This window comes from Diadema setosum, chromosome 1 (assembly GCF_964275005.1).
Source record: "Diadema setosum chromosome 1, eeDiaSeto1, whole genome shotgun sequence".
Lineage (NCBI taxonomy): Eukaryota > Metazoa > Echinodermata > Echinoidea > Diadematoida > Diadematidae > Diadema > Diadema setosum.
The window spans coordinates 6032213-6051463 of NC_092685.1; the positions used below are offsets into that span (position 1 = coordinate 6032213).

Sequence of the window (19251 nt, forward strand, 5' to 3'; positions counted from 1 at the left end):
TCTCCTATTGCTTCCTTTCATATATGATATTCGTTCCTTAAAAAAAAATGTATGTAAGATCCAAACGTTACGAATATTAGCTGTGTAAATGACTATGTAAGTATTTTGTTGATTTGTGGATTTGTATTGATTTTGAAATGCAGAAATAAAAAACTGAACTGAACTGAACTGAACATGTAAATCCTACTTGTGTAATACAAATTTTATTGCTGTAAAATAGAAAACCTTAGAAAATCCTTATATTGCACAACCTTAGAAAATCCTTATATTGCGCACTTAAGATTGCGTCCTGCCCAAAGTACTCGAAGTTGGCCTATTTTTGTCCCAAATATCAATTTACAAACAAACTACCATTTCAATACCATTTCTTTTGTCATGCAGTCATCTTCAACAATTTATTATTCCATCCCAATACGTCTCTAAAAGTCTTCTGTTTACAAATCAAAGCCTTCTTTTACAAAATCATTCCCTTTTTGTCTTACATCTTAATTAAAAGGTGTTTGTTTTATCACCAGTCTATACTTTGTGATAGTTTTACGGATTCTTTTGTGCATGGTTGTCCCGATTCTCCCCAGGTTGTCCCATTTCTCCCCGGGGTGTCCCATTTCCCCCCAAATTAAGGGTTTAACAAATCATTAATTACACGAAAATGTCTAACATATATAGGGGTATCACTTAAAACTCTACCAGAAACCTCAGAATCTATAGTACATGATTATGATCATGACCTATCAGCTTGACAAAATATTTTAAAAGCTACAAGGAATCTTTCATGATGATGCAAAAATGTCCCATTTCTCCCCGGTCTCCCCTACACTTTCCTGCTTTCCTGCTACACTTTCATTAAAATTATTTAATGAATTATAATATTATTCAATAGCTATCATAAAAACTGCTATCCAAATACAACCAGTTGTATGGTCACACAAGCGAAAACCGGTCGCCGACTATAATCGCCGACTACTGAAATGACTGGAAGTCTGATCTGCGAAAGCATGAATCAACCAGGCAAGATACTCGAGCAACTGGTTGTTGAACACTATCAACATATTGGTCGTCGACTTCAAGAAACCCTTTTCAATCTCTGAAAACTATCTGCAGATCAGATTATCATTAGTCGGCGACCAGTCGCCGACTAATCCTCTTACCATAGCAATAGCAATGACGTACCGTGCATCATTTCTATCATCATCATCATCATCATCACCATGCATGATTAGTGTCATCTCACCATTCCCGTTAATTTTTATCTTCATATTTATTATGATAAAATGGGGCCGTTTCTTTGTTATCGTTGATGAAAATATATTTTTACAAGTATATTGCATGTACTATATGGGTATTTTTTTTCTTTTTGGCTCTGACGTTATCAAGCTCTGCTTACGATCATGGGGGGGGGGGGAGGGAAGTTGGAGTAGGGAGGGCGCTTCTTCTCATAAATCCAACAATTATTAACAAAAGTAATTAATGTTCTTCTTCTAAAACGATACTAAGTATCGCAAAAAACAACAACTTTGATTTGCAGCATCAAAACAGCAATGAAACAGGACAATTTTATAGAATAAAGTGCACACGCACACGCACGCGCACACACACACACACACACCAAAACATCGCCAATGGACTTCTTTTGCACGTTGGAACATTCGTTTTTGTAGCTTTAGATAAAAGGCATATTGTTGTAACCAACCTTTTATCACCCGTAAAGTTTGCTAAATGCAGAAGGCTTGTTGCTGGAAACAGCATCTTAACAACAATTAAAGTACATTCTCGAGACACAACTGACATTTGTACTTCTGACATTTTTACCTCTGACATTTTACTTCTGACATTATTACCTCTGACATTTTTAATTCTGACATTTTTTTACTCTCTGACATTTTTACCTCTGACATTTTTACTTCTGACATTTTTACTTCTGACATTTTTACTCTGACATTTTTACTCTGACATATCTACCTCTGACATTGTTACCTCTGACATTTTTACCGCTGACATTTTTATCGCTGACATTTTTACCTCTGATATTTTTACCTCTGACATTTTTACCTCTGACATTTTTACCTCTGACATTTTTTCTTCTGACATTTTTACGTCTGACATTCTTACCTCTGACATTTTTATTTCTGACATTTTTACCTCTGACATTTTTACCTCTGACATATTTCCCTCTGTCATTTTTACCTCTCACATTTTTACCTCTGACATTTTTACTTCCGACATTTTTACCTCTGACATTTTCACCTCTGATATTTTTTTACCTGGCACCTCTATGGTGTCTTATATAAACTTTTAATGGGTTTACTAAATATCAAACTTTCTTCTCTGAATATTTGGGTAATTGATTTTTTAAATGAGTCTTTTCCACGCATCATGTGTTTTGTGTGGTTTGGTTTAGTGGTGGTTGAGATGCACTATGCACTATTCTTTCGTTGATTTGAATAGCCTGGATGTTTGAAGGCTGTGAAGGCGACTACATGGCTAGTCGAGGAGGTCGAGGAGCCTTTCTATCAGATAGCCATGTACCTGCTCGACACTGATGTCACTGGCTTGCACGACGCATACGAAGCTTGTCGTGAGAAGAGCAAGGTAAGAGACGATCTATCTTAACCTTCTGAGGTCAACCACCCTAACACGGTGCACACACAGGTTGTCGATGGTAATGACAGTCAAATACTGGTAAACAACAATAATAATAGCAACGGCAACAGGAGCAGCAACAACACAACAACAATAACATGCACTCATTTATGCTGCCTTTGGTGATGTAGATCCATGTAGATTAACAATAAAGTAAGTCTAGCCTTCAAGAGGGATGGATGTTGTCATAGGTTTGTGTAGGAATTTACCGACCATCATGGACAGGTAACAACGTACTTCCTACCAGGTTGATCATGTTTACGTTCATGATTTTTCGCTAGTTATACACACAAGCATGTTTAGTATAACAAAGTGATGCGGCTGGCCATTTATTGTCGATGTGTATAAATATTTCTGCATCATCATATGGAAACTTTGTGCAGCGTCAATAGGGTTACTGCGTTGGCCAAACTCGTACATGTAGGTGTTTTTTTCGTAAGTGTGTTTGTACGGACGGCGTGGAGTGCGCCATCTATAGACACGATATTACACACTTCTTTCCTAGGTCAGCATGCATTGAAGTGAGTTTGCATCTATGCTCTCTCTCGCAGAAACCAGGCGTTGAAGTACTAGTAGATGGCTCGGAAGTGGTTGGCATGATTCCCCTGAAGGTGATGTTGGCTGCAGGGGCCTACTACAGGAAGAAGGAAGGGCTCCCCGAAGGAACTGAACAGGAAAAGATCGAAACTGTAAGCATAGATACGAATACGGACTTCTGTCAGCGTTATTTCGTGTCGTGATGTCGATTGAAAGGATAGATTTATTAATTTATATTATGTATATATTACATATATATATATATATATATATATATATATATATATATATGATATATATATATATATACACACACACACACTCACTTAATACACATACACACTGAGTTACAAGGAATATTATACGTTACGGTGCCGGGTAGTCGCTCTCAGAAAAGAATGTATTATATCATACCCACCCGCGTCCCAACATAATTATCAGAAGGAATAGTGATCTTTACATTATTCTTTTAATTTACCTCCCTAAACATCGAAAACCCATTTTGTAAAGTAGGATCACTGTAACAGGCGATAGAAAATTAAACACCTCTTTTTAAGGGAAAACGTCGATGACGCCTTATGTCTAAAGTCAGACCCTTTTCGATGCTTTTTTTTTTTTTTTTTTGACGCGGATGCGTAGTCATAGTCAAGTCATACGGTGATTGACCCCCACCTCCGCCATACGTTTGAAAACTATGTATCATAAGGGATTGTTTTTAAGGGAAAATATTTGATTCCCACGTTTTGACAGTTTTTTATTTTTTTTTTTCAAAGCATGTTATAGGACTTACGTTTGAACAGTCAGACACAATTCGAATGTTTGGTATCTATATTTCTCAAAACAACTATCTATTAGACATTAATTTCCCATATACGCTTTTAAAGCCACCTTTGTCCTACATAATACGACGAAGTACCGATGTTGAGGAAGTTGAATTGAACTAAAAAAGAAGAGTATTAAAAACAAAAACAAAACTTTTTTTACTGAGTAACTTCTTACAGTATATGCAAAGGAGAACAGCAGTGAAAAAAATACCTGATTTACTTCTTTAAAAAAAAAAAATATGTATTCATTATAATATGAAGAGTGATCCTACTGGTTGATTCTGACTTCAGGCGATTGATTCCCTCGGACTCAACAAGGTGCGACCCTTTGACCCAGAGACACGAATCCTTGAGTAAGTTGATAAATTTTACATTGTATCTTGCCCAATGACTCGTGGTTTCAATCGATTATCTAACTTGTCTAATTTGGCGATTTGTTTGAATTTACATACACATATCATAAAAGGTTTATTACGAATTCTGTGAAATATCGTCAAGTCAATTCAATATCTAATAATTGTGATTGTACCAATGACATATTGAATCAAACCCGTGTCTGACACTGGTCATACGGAAGCAATGATCAAGTCTATGTAAACAAATATCATTTTATCGTGGATTGCCCAATTGCTTTCAGGTCTATAGTAGGATGGTCAGGAGCAGCATTTTAAATATACATTTTATCGGAAATCCTGTCACTCTGTGAAAACCTTTATATTCTATATACAATTTTGTCGCAGAAGTTATATTTTGTTTTTCGGAAATCGAGACAAGGCAGCATTTGATTGCATGCTACTATAGTGGTATCTCATGACTTTATTTTTGATATAGGTATGTTCAAAGTTACCCCATTGACAAAGAGATGTGCCAATCAGGGCCCAATTTTCAGCAAGAGATCTGCGATTATAGCAAAATAAGAGACTTGAATTGCAGTTACCTTGAAATATCTATAGAAATGCGCACAGCTGATGGCTTGTTGCGAAGCTGCCGCTCAGGTAACTGCAATAATTATTATCATTATTATTATTTGAGTGACAGTTGTTGTGAAGTGCTAAAGTAACAATGCGCAAAAAAGTTCATGCAAAAGTGCTGAGTATTAACGATGTCGTGTTTGATGTCGGTGGCCAGAGATGTATGTTTATGAAGGAATGAGCTTAACTGCTGGGTTATTTGCGTGCACAAATGCAGAAATGCTTGGCTTTGTCGTGAATACACCAAAAAGTGAACGACAGAGGTGACTACCTCTACTGCTTTGTATATATAATTATTATGTAAATATATGTATATATTATATATATATATATATATATATATATATATATATATATATATATATATATATATATATATATATATATATATATATATATATATATATATTGTTATTGTCATTATCATGCTCGGGAGAAATCGTATGTATCTTCTCATTGGTTCATTAGTGTTATATGTTTACTTATTTGTTTGCACAGCGCTCTGCAATATTCCATAACGTTAATGTCATTTCGTAACAATTATATTTCACTTCTAGGCGTGCCATCAAGAACTAGCTTGAACGCAGAAACAGGATGACTGAAACAGGAATAGAAGGATTTTCTGACATTACATTCCCTTGGCATTGCTTGGAACGCATAGTAAATGTTAGCGTAATATCGTTGTTCACAGATAATAATTCTACATCATATCACTGATAATGATAGAGAAACGGTTACTTAAAAAACTCATATATGGCTGAGAACATAGAACTCTCCTTTATTTCTTTCAAATTTTTTCATTATTATATACAATAAAAATGAAATGAAGCATAATTCACACGTATTACACGATATAGGGATGGCATAGGTCATTATAACAATGCGGTAACAAATCAGATAAAAGAATACGAGAAAAGAGAAGTTTAGTGTAGTTAGAGGGAAAAGGTGCCCCGTAAGAGCCTCAAGGGCTTGCAGTGATGGGATCACCTAATTGTAAGGAGTTGGGATACACAAGAATGAAAGGAATTGCAACGCATGTAAAGGGTAGATAATACATGTGTTGGATCAAGTGTGAAACAAACTGAAACTCCTGTTTACTCCTCAGACGTTTCTTTCTCTCACTTATCACCGTCAATACCGATCGCTGAATATAAAGAAACCTATACATAAATAAACCATTGTGATTTATCAAAGGCATATGTATAGCTAATGTAACCCAATAAAAAGCAGTGGGGTTGTCAGGAATTTGACTCTTTACTCAAATATCTCAAAATTTTGCAAATTAGGCGTTGTACACAATTGGTATTTGTAAATATTGACCTGTCCGGATTGTATTCATGTGCTCTTCTTTAAAACAAACCTCACATTTTGTCCGATGACGCCCCCCCCCCCCCAAAAAAAAAAAAAGAATCAGGTAAGATGAAAATCTGACAAAGAAAAATAAGATTTATACACCTACTCACACTGATGTGTATTTTTATCCATGCTATCATGCGTCTAAATTATGATGTTTTCTGATATTGTTTGATGTGAGATAGGCAAGTCAAGTTCCATGATCTTCACGACACAAATTAACGAGTAATATTCCTTGGATTATTGGGATATGTCTTTGATATTCAACATAGTTTTTCCTCTTTACTTTCGTTCTTTTTGCAGAATATACAGTTAACAACAAAATTATTCATACCCCTGGGAAATTTTTAGTTTTGAGCAGATTTCTTACAAGTAAAGGATGGAATGACAGTGATTGGGTGTTATATCTCAACATTTCTATTATTATGCAAATGAGATGAAACTGGAATTAATGTCAATTTATAGAGGACGAATAAGAGGAAAAATTTGACACCCAATCACCATCACTCCATCCTTCACTTGTAAGAAATCTGCTCAAAACTAAAACTAATAATTCCTCAGGGGTATGAATAATTTTGTTGTTAACTGTATAAATCCTCCCAAGTACCTGCAAAAACAAAACAAAACTAAACTAAAACAAAAACGAACCACCAATGTATGATTCCTATATTGACGAAAGTTAATAGAAAAAAATGGATAGTTTTTACATGAGAGAAGTACTTCAAATAAATAGGCCTACTCTTTACATACACAACTGCTGCAACCCTAATGTTGCCTGATTTCCAAGGTAATATTCCTATCATAATTATAATTGTATCCATGTTTTGTTGAAGCTTATGTGATTCAAAGTTCCTTAAAATGATTATGTACTCATATAAGAGTTATGTACATTGCTTTGTATTACTTTATATGGAAATGAAATCACTTAAATTTGAATTTGAATTTGAATTGAGCTGAAGAAGTAAAAAAAAAAACAAAAAACAAAAAACAATGGAAGAAAAAGAATCACTGGTTACAAAAGGATTATTTTTCGGTTTAAACGACATTGCTATTGCTCTCTCTCTCTCTCTCTCTCTCTCTATTTATCTTGTAGAAACGGAAAAAACCCATATGCGTTTTGAAATTTGTAATAAAATTGATATATCTTGTGCCTTAATCATTTTTTTAACGATTACGTCCGTGTATAAAGTATTGCAATAATCACAGATAGGCGCAGTAAATTGTTTGACTGTTATTTGATATGGTAATCAATGTATACAGTTGTATAATTCATGGTAGAGATGTTATGCTAGTTGAAAGTATGAAACAAATCAATTTTTGGGACTTTTCAACATGCTGATTATACATGTAGTGTTCTCAGGCAATTTAGTGTATTATGTTTGCTGTAGACTATTGTGTGTTCCGGGTATGTAGTCAATGATGGCAGGTTTGTACTTTCGGGTAGTCTTTCCTTACTTTCGTTCCATTGCAATATTTATGTAACTTGCAGTACTGTTGTTCTGATTTATTTAAGTGTGTGTGTTTAATCATCGAAGGCCTAAATAAAAGATGCTGTAGGTCCATATGTACAAAAATCATAGTATATGACATGTTTATGATGATTCTACTACAAGCTGCTATATTACAGCGAATTAAACAGGTAGGGCTATGGTCTGTCAGTCTTTCCTTCCTCTCATTTTTTTGAAATATGTAACTTGTAAATATGTAACTCCGATTTATTCAACAGTGTGTTTAGGAGCATCATATGAGTATTTATTGAAATATGCTATAGATCTATATATAGATATATTTAGTTATATTTACTACATTATAATTTATATTCATAGTACATCAAAAGCTTATATGATTTCTTAATATATAATAATATATAATATATAATTTTAATGCAAGCTGTAATTAGATTGAATTAAAGAGGTATGTAAGTACGTTCAGCCTTTCCTTACTTTAGTTTACTTGCGATATGTATACCTTGCAGTGGTGTTGATTTATTAAAAAGTTTGTGTTCCAAGAGTATTGTAGGAGGTTTCATTGAAATATTCTATCCATTCACCAAACATAGAACATTGTTTATAAAAATATGTCATAATTCAATTACATGCTGCTGTTGCATTAAAGGGGAAGGCTAGTAACTGATCAGTGGGAATCAGTGGAAAGGCTGGGAGATGATTGTTCCCATCCTTATGGGATTCATTCAAGAGTTCATTGTATATCTAATGTTGTGTGAAAATGATTTGCTTCAGAATGGTCTCATATTCAAGTAATGTGCAGTTTAATGCTTCCAGGTTAGCGTCCCTGGTCAGTGACGGAGCCTTAATCTGCACATTACTTGAATATGAGACCGTTCTGAAGCAAATCATTTTCACACAACAATAGATATACAATGAACTCTTGAATGATCCCATAAGGATTGGAACAATCATCTCCCAGCATTTCCACTGATTCCCACTGATCAGTTACTAGCCTTCCCCTTTAAATCAAACAGGTATACACTTACATGCAATCTTTCTTCACTTTCACTCCCTTGGTATGTAACTTGCAGTGGTGTTCCACTTTACTCATTTGTGTGTTTAAGAATATCACAAGGATTTATTGAAATATGCTTAAAATGTATATCGTTAAAAAGGATTTTATGAATCTGTAGTAATTGAACTAGCATTTGCTACTACATTAAATTCACCCTATCGCAATCAACAGTGTTACATGTATTGACATTTCTTACCTGGTCATTTTTCCTGGTAATAGTAATGTAATAAGTTATTGAATAGCATATGAAAGAAGTAATAGAAGTATGGCAAAGACATGACAAAAAGAAAGACAGTAAAAAATGGCTACACACACACACACACAGACACACACACACACACACACCTCAAACGCAAAGATATATGTATATATATATATATATATATATATATATATATATATATAATGTATACATATATTATATATATATATATATATATATATATATATATATATATATACATCGTTCTGTTCATTTGACTGAAATCATACGTAGAAATCAACTTGACCTTCTTATTTTTTTTTTTTGTATAGTTTCCCTGTGATGTAGGGTGTCCGGAGGTTTTTTTTTTTTTTTTTTGTTAGTTTATTTTTGTTTTCTTTTCTTTTGTTTTCTTTTGTTTGCTTGTTTTTTATTATTTTTTGTGGGGGTGGGGGGTTGCTGCCAATGGTGCTCTGCTTTGATGGTATTGCGCCCACTGTCGTCTATCTTTTTTTTTTTTTCCTTCGTCGGGCATGACACTTCCAAGAATGATCGGGAAGCGTATGGCCGTCGGTGCTCTGTGCGCACCTCGTACAGAATCTTTACTCGCAACTACTCTGCTCACTGGGAAGTTACCACTGGGAAAAGTTCAGGTACACTTTACGTCTAAGAACATTTATTGGGATATGTCTTCGGTGATCATCTCTCTTTTTTCACCAAATCTTTTGCATGAAATATTTTGAAAAAAACCCAAACACGTTTAAAATGGAGCATCACTATCTTTTTACAGTCTGATGGGTTACAGTAAAACAAAATATTGCACACTTTTGTTCATGTAATTGAATTAGTTTTCAACTATCAACTACCTGCACGGGGGTTTAGAGTCAGCACATCACGACATGAGTAAATATACGACACATACACGTATACACATTCACTCATTTTGTCAATATGTTGTATTTATACACTATATTCCAGCGTATACTAGTACTGTATCAACCACGACGGATGTGTGATAGGTCAAGTAGATTTATGTACAACTATGTAGGCCCATAAGCACATTGTGTACACCATAATTTACGTAATTACACACATACACGTAAACCCGCACGCTTTCATCCATAAACAAAAGTTATATTCTGATACATTCTTATTTGCTTTATATATGCAAGTAACATGGAACACTCTTCCTGAGGAGTTGAAACAATGTGCCTCCTTGTTTTCATTTAAAGCAAACTTAAAGAAGCACATATTATTACAGTATACTTCAAATACAATTTAAAAACAAATAATTCATATGATTAATGTTGGTCTCCCAAATAGCAACATCGCATACCGTTCCCTCTTTCAGCAAACCAATTCGATTATTCTACATTCCAGCATATCTGCCCTTCTGCACTTTCTAGCACTTGCACGCACATCCACCACCATCACGTTTTTCCCCTGCTATCTTCGCAGCAGAATTTGTATTGTATTGTAGTATTACGAAACTAGTATACGCCCCTACCTTTTCCTCTGGCCGGCCATCTTTTCAAGCTATGCTTACAATGGCGGCCCTCTGCATTATCGCTCCATAATTATAATTGTTGTAATCCCCGCTGCATAGACATGCATACTGTATATTGTATCATTAATTACCTTTTATATCTTTGTTTACGCAAGTCAAACGACTCTGTTTTGAATCTATTTTGTATATTTCCCACATGTTCATGATCATGTGCCTTATGTATATTGATTTGCTGATTGATTTGTTGATTTGCAGAAAATAAAGTATCTATTAAACAAACATTTCGTCACTCATTGCCCTTCTTAAATCCCTCGCGCTGACTCTCACCGTTATGCACATAAATAGCCTCAAACACTTCTGTCTCTCTCATACAGTGTAAGCTATCCCTGGTTAACTATCGACCCTTCCACATGTATTATTTCAGTTATAAAGTGATTTATAGCTCATAATGCTGTGTTACGCAGCAAAATTCTTGGGAATCATAGCCTCACAAAATATAATCTGCGCTGTATTCGGCAAGTCGTTCCAGAACAGACCGCTTAGTCTCACATCTTCTTGCCCAGAAGTTTTATTATACATTAAATTATGTAATACTGTTGTTGAATTCCCTTGGCCATGCAACCAGGTACACGGTGATGGCGCCCTTCCATCGCATAAAGTATCATAGAACCGGAGAATAAAATCACGACGTAGCGTTTACTCGTATCTGGCCAACCACTTGTAGGAAAAAGTTGGATACATTGAAAGTTTCTTCTAGGGATAGCTAATTTAGCGGTAATTGACCAGTGATTGGCCCAGCTGTAAATGGTTATTAATGGACAAAAGTGAATTGAGGACAGGGACGATATTTCATTTTCGTTTGTTCATTTAACGTCAGATACAATTATCATCAATGAATTAAAGTTACAGTACCTCTGCTACCCCTGGAAGTTTTATATACTTATCCAAACGGAGAAGTGACATAATTATATGACATAAACAGCTGTGATAGTCCTTTTCTGCAACCTCGCCTCCTTCTACCCCACGTTTTCTCATTTTCTTGCTCCGTTTTCTTCTGCTTTTCCCCTTTCTTTGAGGAAGAAAAAAGGAAAGAAAAATGATGCATAGTATAATCGTTGATATAGGTTTGTGTTATTCTGCGAATGCATGGACAACGATAGTCCGGAAACCGTAAAAGAGAGATCAACCCCAGATAAAGACCAAAACTTTCACACTGATTCTTTTATTCCAACTACAGCTGATATCTTGGCAGCGTATTGGAGCATTTCGCCCTTCCTTCGGGCGAAATTCAGCTCTAGAAAAGAGTCCAAGTCCCACATGCCAAACCACAGAATTAAGTTAAAAGACGCGTAAGCGCTGATCCAATTCAGCGGTCTCTTTCTCGATCCTGGGATATCAAGAAAGGTTCTGCAGTAAAGTACAAGTGAGGCTTAAATTTCTCTGAACGTACAAGGATAATTGTTAAGAGTTATAGTTGTGACAGATTTGTAAAGAAACTCAATAATGTGGTTCCCTTACTCGGACTTTGCAGCCAACAGTATATATGTACCGTTTGGTGTACGGTGAAGATTTGCGAGTAGATCCAATAGATTCACTTACATTCATGATTTTTTTTTTTTTTTGTAGAATCAAAAAGATATTTTGTATTCTTCTAAAGTTTCTTTGTATCAGACAATTTTAGCAATTTAATGATGTTCAAACGGATAGCAGGAAAAAAATCACCAGGGAAAAGTTTGAAAATTACTCTCTCAGTCTAAAGATGTCTATTAACTGATATCACTGTGGTAATAAACCGAATTTATTCCAGCGCTGTTTTCTCATGCAAGTTATGAGTATGATAAATGGCCTCACTCAATGGTTACTCACTGTTTTAAAGCTTTTAGCATACATTTTCAGTACTAATTTGATGTCATAGTTTCATAGGTAGACATTCATCACAGACACTGGTAGTAAGAAGGACCATGCATGCAAGCTCTGATATTTAGATTTCAAATCTTGTTAACTAGTGCAATCATAGGAGAGGGAAACTTGACAATTAAGTTGTTTGTTCGTTGCTGAAACTTTCATCCAGCTAAGCAAGGATAGATTATTTTTCAAAATTTCCAGTTTCCACATTTTCAAAATTAACGTAAAAGAGCATCTTAACGTTAGTAAGTGTTTTAGATATGAAATCCATCAGAAAATTGTTGGTTTGACTTCGATTAACTTGAATGTCAGGATATCAATCATATTACCAGAAGTATTTCCGTTTCGGGAAATCAACGTCAATTTGCGATTTAAAGTCATGAAACGTATTGCCTGTAGCCTAATAGTCATCTCATGAATACGTGATGAAATTAACAAGAGTGAGCATGATGCTTATATTATTTGTGATATCATATTCTATTATATCATGATTTCCTGTCGATTGTGGTTACACCATAAATTGTGTATTAAATTTGTTACAATATTGTTGCATTGAAATAATTTCTTTTTTGTTTGTTTTATTGGCAATTTTGAATTATCAGTTTTGTTGATTAGAAAATCTTTGTTAAAATGATAATAATGATAGTGATAACAATAAAAGTAATAATGATAAGGTCTTATTTACCCAAGGTAGCCTCTTCAGTGTTGCCACTGCTCTACCAGAGGGCCCTGCTATATTAGTAATACCCTAGCGGTGCCAGGTACCCATTATAGGTACCCATTTGTACACCTGGGTCGAGAGGGACATAGTGGTTAAAACATCTTGTCCAAAGACGTACACTTTTAAAGGCATAATTTACCGTTTGCAGATGAAACAAAAACCCAGCATTAGTGCTTTAAAATAGTTGTAAAATGCGAGTCAGGGAACGAAACAACCACTGTAAAAATTTTAATCCGTATAATCGATGTTAAGTGTTGTTAAATACACAAAATGTGAACAACAGTTATAATAAGAATGGTTCCAGACTAAACCGTATACAGTTACGGTTTATTGAGAAAAACACTGATATCTCCTTATATTTTAGGCTTTATTGCGAAAATTTCATATGGCAGGATGTTTTGTGACACAACAGACCTACACATATGCATCGATATGTTGAACACTTTTGAAATCACTGCTCCCAAAGGTAAACAGGACCTTTAAAATATCCGGGTCAGAACTGACCCGGAAAGGGTCCGTTGGGGTCACATCCCGTTCCGGGTCAGAAATGACAAGGAATGGGGTCAGATATGACCCCATTCAGGGTCATAAATTGGGTCAGGGTGACCCCATTCCGGGTCTTCATGACCAAATCCAAGTCATTTTTGACCCAGAGCGGGGTGTGACCCCAACGAACCCGGTTCCGGGTCTGTTCTGACTCGGACTTTTTTATAGTGTAAGCACGGGGTGGGGGGGGGGGGGGATTTGAACTCGGGTCCTCCGATCGGGAGTCGGGAGTCTTATCCGCTATGTCACAGCGCCTCCATTATGTGCTATGGAGTGACACATGAGGGCTTAAATGCCCCCGGTTAATAGTGAATTTTACTTTTGCGAGCCCTGGCCCAAGTGTCACTCCTTTACATCTTATATTATGTACTATGTTACATTGCAATAATTGTATGGCCGAATAAATGATAATGATGATGATGATGGTGATAAAAATAACAATGATGATAATGATAATAATAATAATAATAATAATAATAGTAATAATAATAATAATAATAATAATAATAACAATAATAATAATAATATCATGTCGTTTGAAAAATAAGGTCCAACTATTCAAGAAAAAACTTGAATATTTTCTTTTAAACCATTATGATGTCTCGACTTTCTATCAGTTCCATTTTTTTTAATCTAAAACCCCTACTTATTCATCAAAATTTCCTCTTGCCTGCCAATCTCACCTTGGTGTTCATTTTTTAAAATTTCATTTCTATTTTCCAAACCTCAAACCTCAAACCTCTGGAAAAACTTTATGGCATTTTGAGGGCCGCTAACCCCGCCCCCCCCCCCCCCTCGGGATTGTGTGGAGTGTTTTTTAACTGGTATACCCGATTATATTTTGTAGCCAGGGAGCAGTGACAAGTTTCACCGTTTAAGTTGTTTGTGGCATATCATCCAGGATTAGCAATGGATTATCTCAGCTTGATTTCAGAGGTCAATTTGAGCTATTCTAGATGTGAAAAGTAGGCCTATGTACCGATAAGGCGAGTTATTGTTCCGTCACCTAGAAACAAGAAAAAGCTGTCTTTTTTAACGCAGTACCATTGTAAATAACTCAGTAAATTCGTTTTGTGATTACCAATCATGTCCCAAGCCTACTTTGGTGGAAAAAAAAAACACCTTTCAACATTTATATGGCATGCCATCTTTACAGATCTTTGTAAAAAAAAAGGCTTTGTAGGAAATTATCTACTTTCAGTTTTAGTTGTGTTTGGATTTTGCGGCCAACTTCTATCGTCTCAAAATCGGAGATTCTCCTAGCCAGAGCTGTAGCAGGCCAAACTCTTTCCCTCTTTTTTGAGAGATTACAAATGTTCAATCACGACACATCATTCTGACCATTATACCCAAATACCTAAATCCTCAACTTGCTCCTTGGTCACACGATAACTGTGTGTTCATTTTACGCTTAACTGCATTTGACTAAGCTCTTTTGTGTCGTATCTCTCTTTCTGCGAGATTCGAGTGTTAGCAAATTCATCCAACTCGTCGTAAACAACTCTCGAAGCGGTGGTCAGAGCACAAAGTATCGTTTTGTCAGCCTCTTACCTTTGTGGCGTAACTCTTTTGTCCGCCATGAGCTGAAGACAGTCGGGACCTGCTTGCTACCCAACAAGTTCTCGCGCCTCGGGCTCGTATTACGCGATCAGAAGAACGCATTAGACTGTTTGCGCATGGGTAATCCTTTCCTCGCAACAACGAAACTCGAAGGCCTAGAGCCTTTTCCCTTTTCTCTATACTTTCTCCCCCTCTCTTTCCTTCTACCTCTCTGTCCTCCATCTCTTGTGGACCAAGTATTAAGCAGTCCGGTGGTAAAGAAGAGGCAAATCAGCAGTAGCCCCCTTACACCGCCCAGGGGTATCAGACTGCTACTGGTGGTAGGTGGTCTGTAAGCTATTGTACGCCACCAACCAGCTCATCGCGCGTCCTACAAGCCCGGGTTGAATGCGCAGCTTCTCGCGCCCTTTCTCCTCTGCCACTTGATTTGTTAGCTTTCAGGATTACTGAGTAAACTTTTTCCCTCTTTTTTAGAGCAAATAGGGAAGGCAAAAATGGAAGTTGGGAAGAGGGGTTTTATCCACTTTCCCCAAAAAAGAAAAAGGCGCACAATCCTCACATCGGAATCTGATTATCTGAAGTTGTGTTGTTAGGTGTGTCTATAGCGACCCGGTAAAGTGCCGTGTTTTTCACGTATGACGGCTAAGAGATAAATCCTATGAGACCTACAATAGGTTTGTTTTAAGGAGATGGGGTGGAAAAACAGGTCCTGAAACTATAGCTGCAAAACTAACTAACTGTAGTCAGTTTGTTCATGTAAGCCCTGAGATTTAGTTGAACTACATGTATAACGCATTTAAATGCCTGGTAATGATAATAATGATGATAAGGATGATAAAGGTAATGATGATAGTAATAATAATAATAAGTAATAATAATGAAAAAAGTGAAATTCTATGAAGTAAGCATCAACAAAGAGTTTCAAACTTAACAGTATTATCAACATAATACTCATGGCTTTGGTGTTTATTAGATAGTTATATGTGACTATTTTTGGTTTTCCCTCAAGACATTCCAATGTTTTATGCAAGCTACTCTCTCTAACAAATCGAAGGTTTCTCTCGTTATTCCGCATGCATCGTTTATTGTGGTCGCCCAAAATCTAGGAGGAGAATAGCAGTATACCTTAATGGTGATATACGAAAGTTACTGACGTAGATCCTACATAGCCAAGACAAGAGGCTCAGAATCATTTCGCGATCTTTGAGCTTAAATAGTCAGCTTTTACTTATCTTTTATCAGTTTTCTCAATGTAATAACTCTCACTTTATACCATGCACATTCGCTTGAAAATGTGACCACTTTTCAGTACGAAACCATTTACTGAATTAAAAAGAAAATTAAGTTTTGTAATTAAGAAAGTCTAAGTTCCTGCGTCTGTTGCATGATTTGTCCACATCAGAAAAACGCTACTCTCTAGTTATTTTTTTCTCTCAGAATATGGATAATGTTCAGATCAATGCAATTGTATTGCCATTATCATATTTTTGTTGTCGATACAAGTTCAAGAAAAACAAAATGTAAACATGAACATTATATATATATATATATAGATAGATATAGATATAGATATAGATATATAAAGCCATTTGTTCAAAGTAATTGTACTATTGGAAACGACCGGCCCACGTAAAAGACAGGCTCGTAAAAAAAAGTGGGTCACTCAAGAAATCACACTTACGATAGAAAAATGTAAAGGAACGGAAATACATACAGAGACACGGAAATATATACAGAAGTTCGGGGAAAACAAGGACGTAGACAGGACAAAAAAACAAACAAACAATGTAACAAGTTTGGTTTCAAATTATGACAGACCTGCTAGCTTTCAATTCGTTAATTACCTCGTTAATTCGTTAATTTCGTCATACAGTCAACCATTGACCAAGAATGGCATAGCATTGGTTGAGGTGAGGATTCCGCCTCTAACTTTTTGCGAGGTACTATAGAAACTACTTTATGAAATTGTAAAGAGCATAGGCCTACATAGAGATATTCCAAGAGGAATTCAAAGTTTATCTGATGAAAATTGATTTTGAAATAGCTGAGATGTTTAAAAACATTTTTTTTTTTAAAAGGTAAAACAAAACATGCTTTCTGGACATCTTAGCTATTTCAAAAATGATTTTCATCAAATGAACTTTGAATTCCTCATAGAATGATATTATGCTCTTCCATATTTCATAAGTGGTTTCTCATTGTTTAAAAAAAAAAAATCATCATTAAAACAAAGTTGGAAACCTGAAGCCCCACCTCAACCGGAACTGTACCATCCCTTTAATAATCGAACAAAACCATGACTTCTGTGCTTCATTATAATGTACAATCCTAAATTAGAATTAAAAGAAATTCCGCCGTCATCAATCCATTCATTTTGCATTTTGTGTCATCTGTCATCTACAGTAGATGACAGGTTTGAGTCCTACTGTATCCCTTTTTCCGACATGTTTTTTTTAATTTACAGATATGCAGTCGCGATCTTCACAAATTTAATTTGTAAAGGGAGACAAATTGAAGAAACTCACATTGAACCTTTACCCCTCTGAATTATATATTTCTTTCATAAATTATCTTTGTTTCCTTAATGTAAACATGTACATATGCACGCATGTTGTGCATGTACAAGAAAACTATGTCCTTCGCTGAATGAAGTCTTGGTTCGTCTGCTTACGTCTTTTTTCTGCCTTTGGTGACGCGCGCCACCAGTCGACGAAGCCACCATAGGTCACCGCAAGGAGATCAGCTCTCCAAATATCCTCCAACGGGGGAGAGATAAGCTGATCTGATGCGCTTAATCCTCTGTAACTAATCCAGGCACAAAGGGCTAACCTGCACCTGCAAGGGAGGCACAAGTCGGATTTCATGCTCAATAGGAAAACCATCACCGCTGGCCGATATTATCTACGGGCTGTCCTCGAGGAGCGCGGGGGCTACAGGGCGTATGCCAGTGGTCTATTCTCGCTGAATGATGGCTCGGTCATCTTGGTTTTCATCACCATGTCTTCAACGAACAAAGGACGGCAGCTATAACGGTCCCCTTATTCATTCATTCCCCCATTTTTTTTTTACCTTCACTCTTTGACCAGTGGTAAACACAGAGCTGTGATGTATAACTGAAATATTGTTTTAAAAGATTATTCCTTGGCGAAAATATTACAATAGCTGTTGATACAAACAAGTTGTCAGCCACATAAAGAAGTCGGAATTACAGACTTTAGTTCCACCATTGGTCGACATTTTACCATAAATTTTAGAAAAATTCTAAGATGAAGCAGCGCCTTGAATATCCCACTAAATTTACAACGGGAGCTTGCACGAAATTAATAAACATGTGTTCCTTAATCAAGACAAAAATAGCAAAAACAGGATTTTGGCGAACTCGCAGATGAAGACATACATAATCTGGGTCAGCGTATACCGTACCTTGAGATATTGTTAACAAATGTTTTTTCCTCACAGCTGACCAGTCAAGGATTTACATGTTGAGTCTCTTATTTCTGATATGAATATGATATTTGTATGCAATTAGTCGTTAATCTTCCTGTCATTTCTCCAACGCTTACTTACTTTCCCTTTCTTCAATTCACAAAAGATTTGGTCTCCTGTTTGTTTATGTGTCTGTATGTGTGTACTTCGTCTCGTATCTTACTATCTAAAACGAGGAATGTGCATTTTAATTTCGCGAATTTCGCGATCGCAAAGTTTCGCGAAATTAAAATGCACGCGAAAGTTTTTGTCTACATTATATGCATTGAATGCCAGTGGAAGTTCGCGAAAATTTCATGCCGCAAAAAAGGCCGTTGGCTCCAATTCGCGAAAAATTCATGCCGCGAATATATCATGTTTTACAGTATACTATTTGCCTTGTTTTATCAGTTTTGTAACTTTTGCAAAGATGTTTGAAAACAATCACGAACAGAATATCAAACAAACCAGTTATCGATATTTTCATAAATTATACG

At 35.9% G+C, this 19251-nt stretch overlaps 1 protein-coding gene across 1 annotated transcript in view; it reads left to right on the top strand.

The window, feature by feature from the left end:
* LOC140233344 (formimidoyltransferase-cyclodeaminase-like) overlaps positions 1 to 18319 on the top strand; it is a 46645-nt gene extending 28326 nt beyond the window's left edge. The window contains exons 6-10 of the mRNA XM_072313454.1: positions 2446 to 2589; positions 3192 to 3329; positions 4293 to 4354; positions 17163 to 17199; positions 18104 to 18319. Of these exons, the coding sequence (XP_072169555.1) occupies positions 2446 to 2589; positions 3192 to 3329; positions 4293 to 4354; positions 17163 to 17199; positions 18104 to 18319 (597 nt within the window). The remainder of the gene's footprint in view (positions 1 to 2445; positions 2590 to 3191; positions 3330 to 4292; positions 4355 to 17162; positions 17200 to 18103) is intronic.
* Positions 18320 to 19251: the final 932 nt, after the last annotated feature.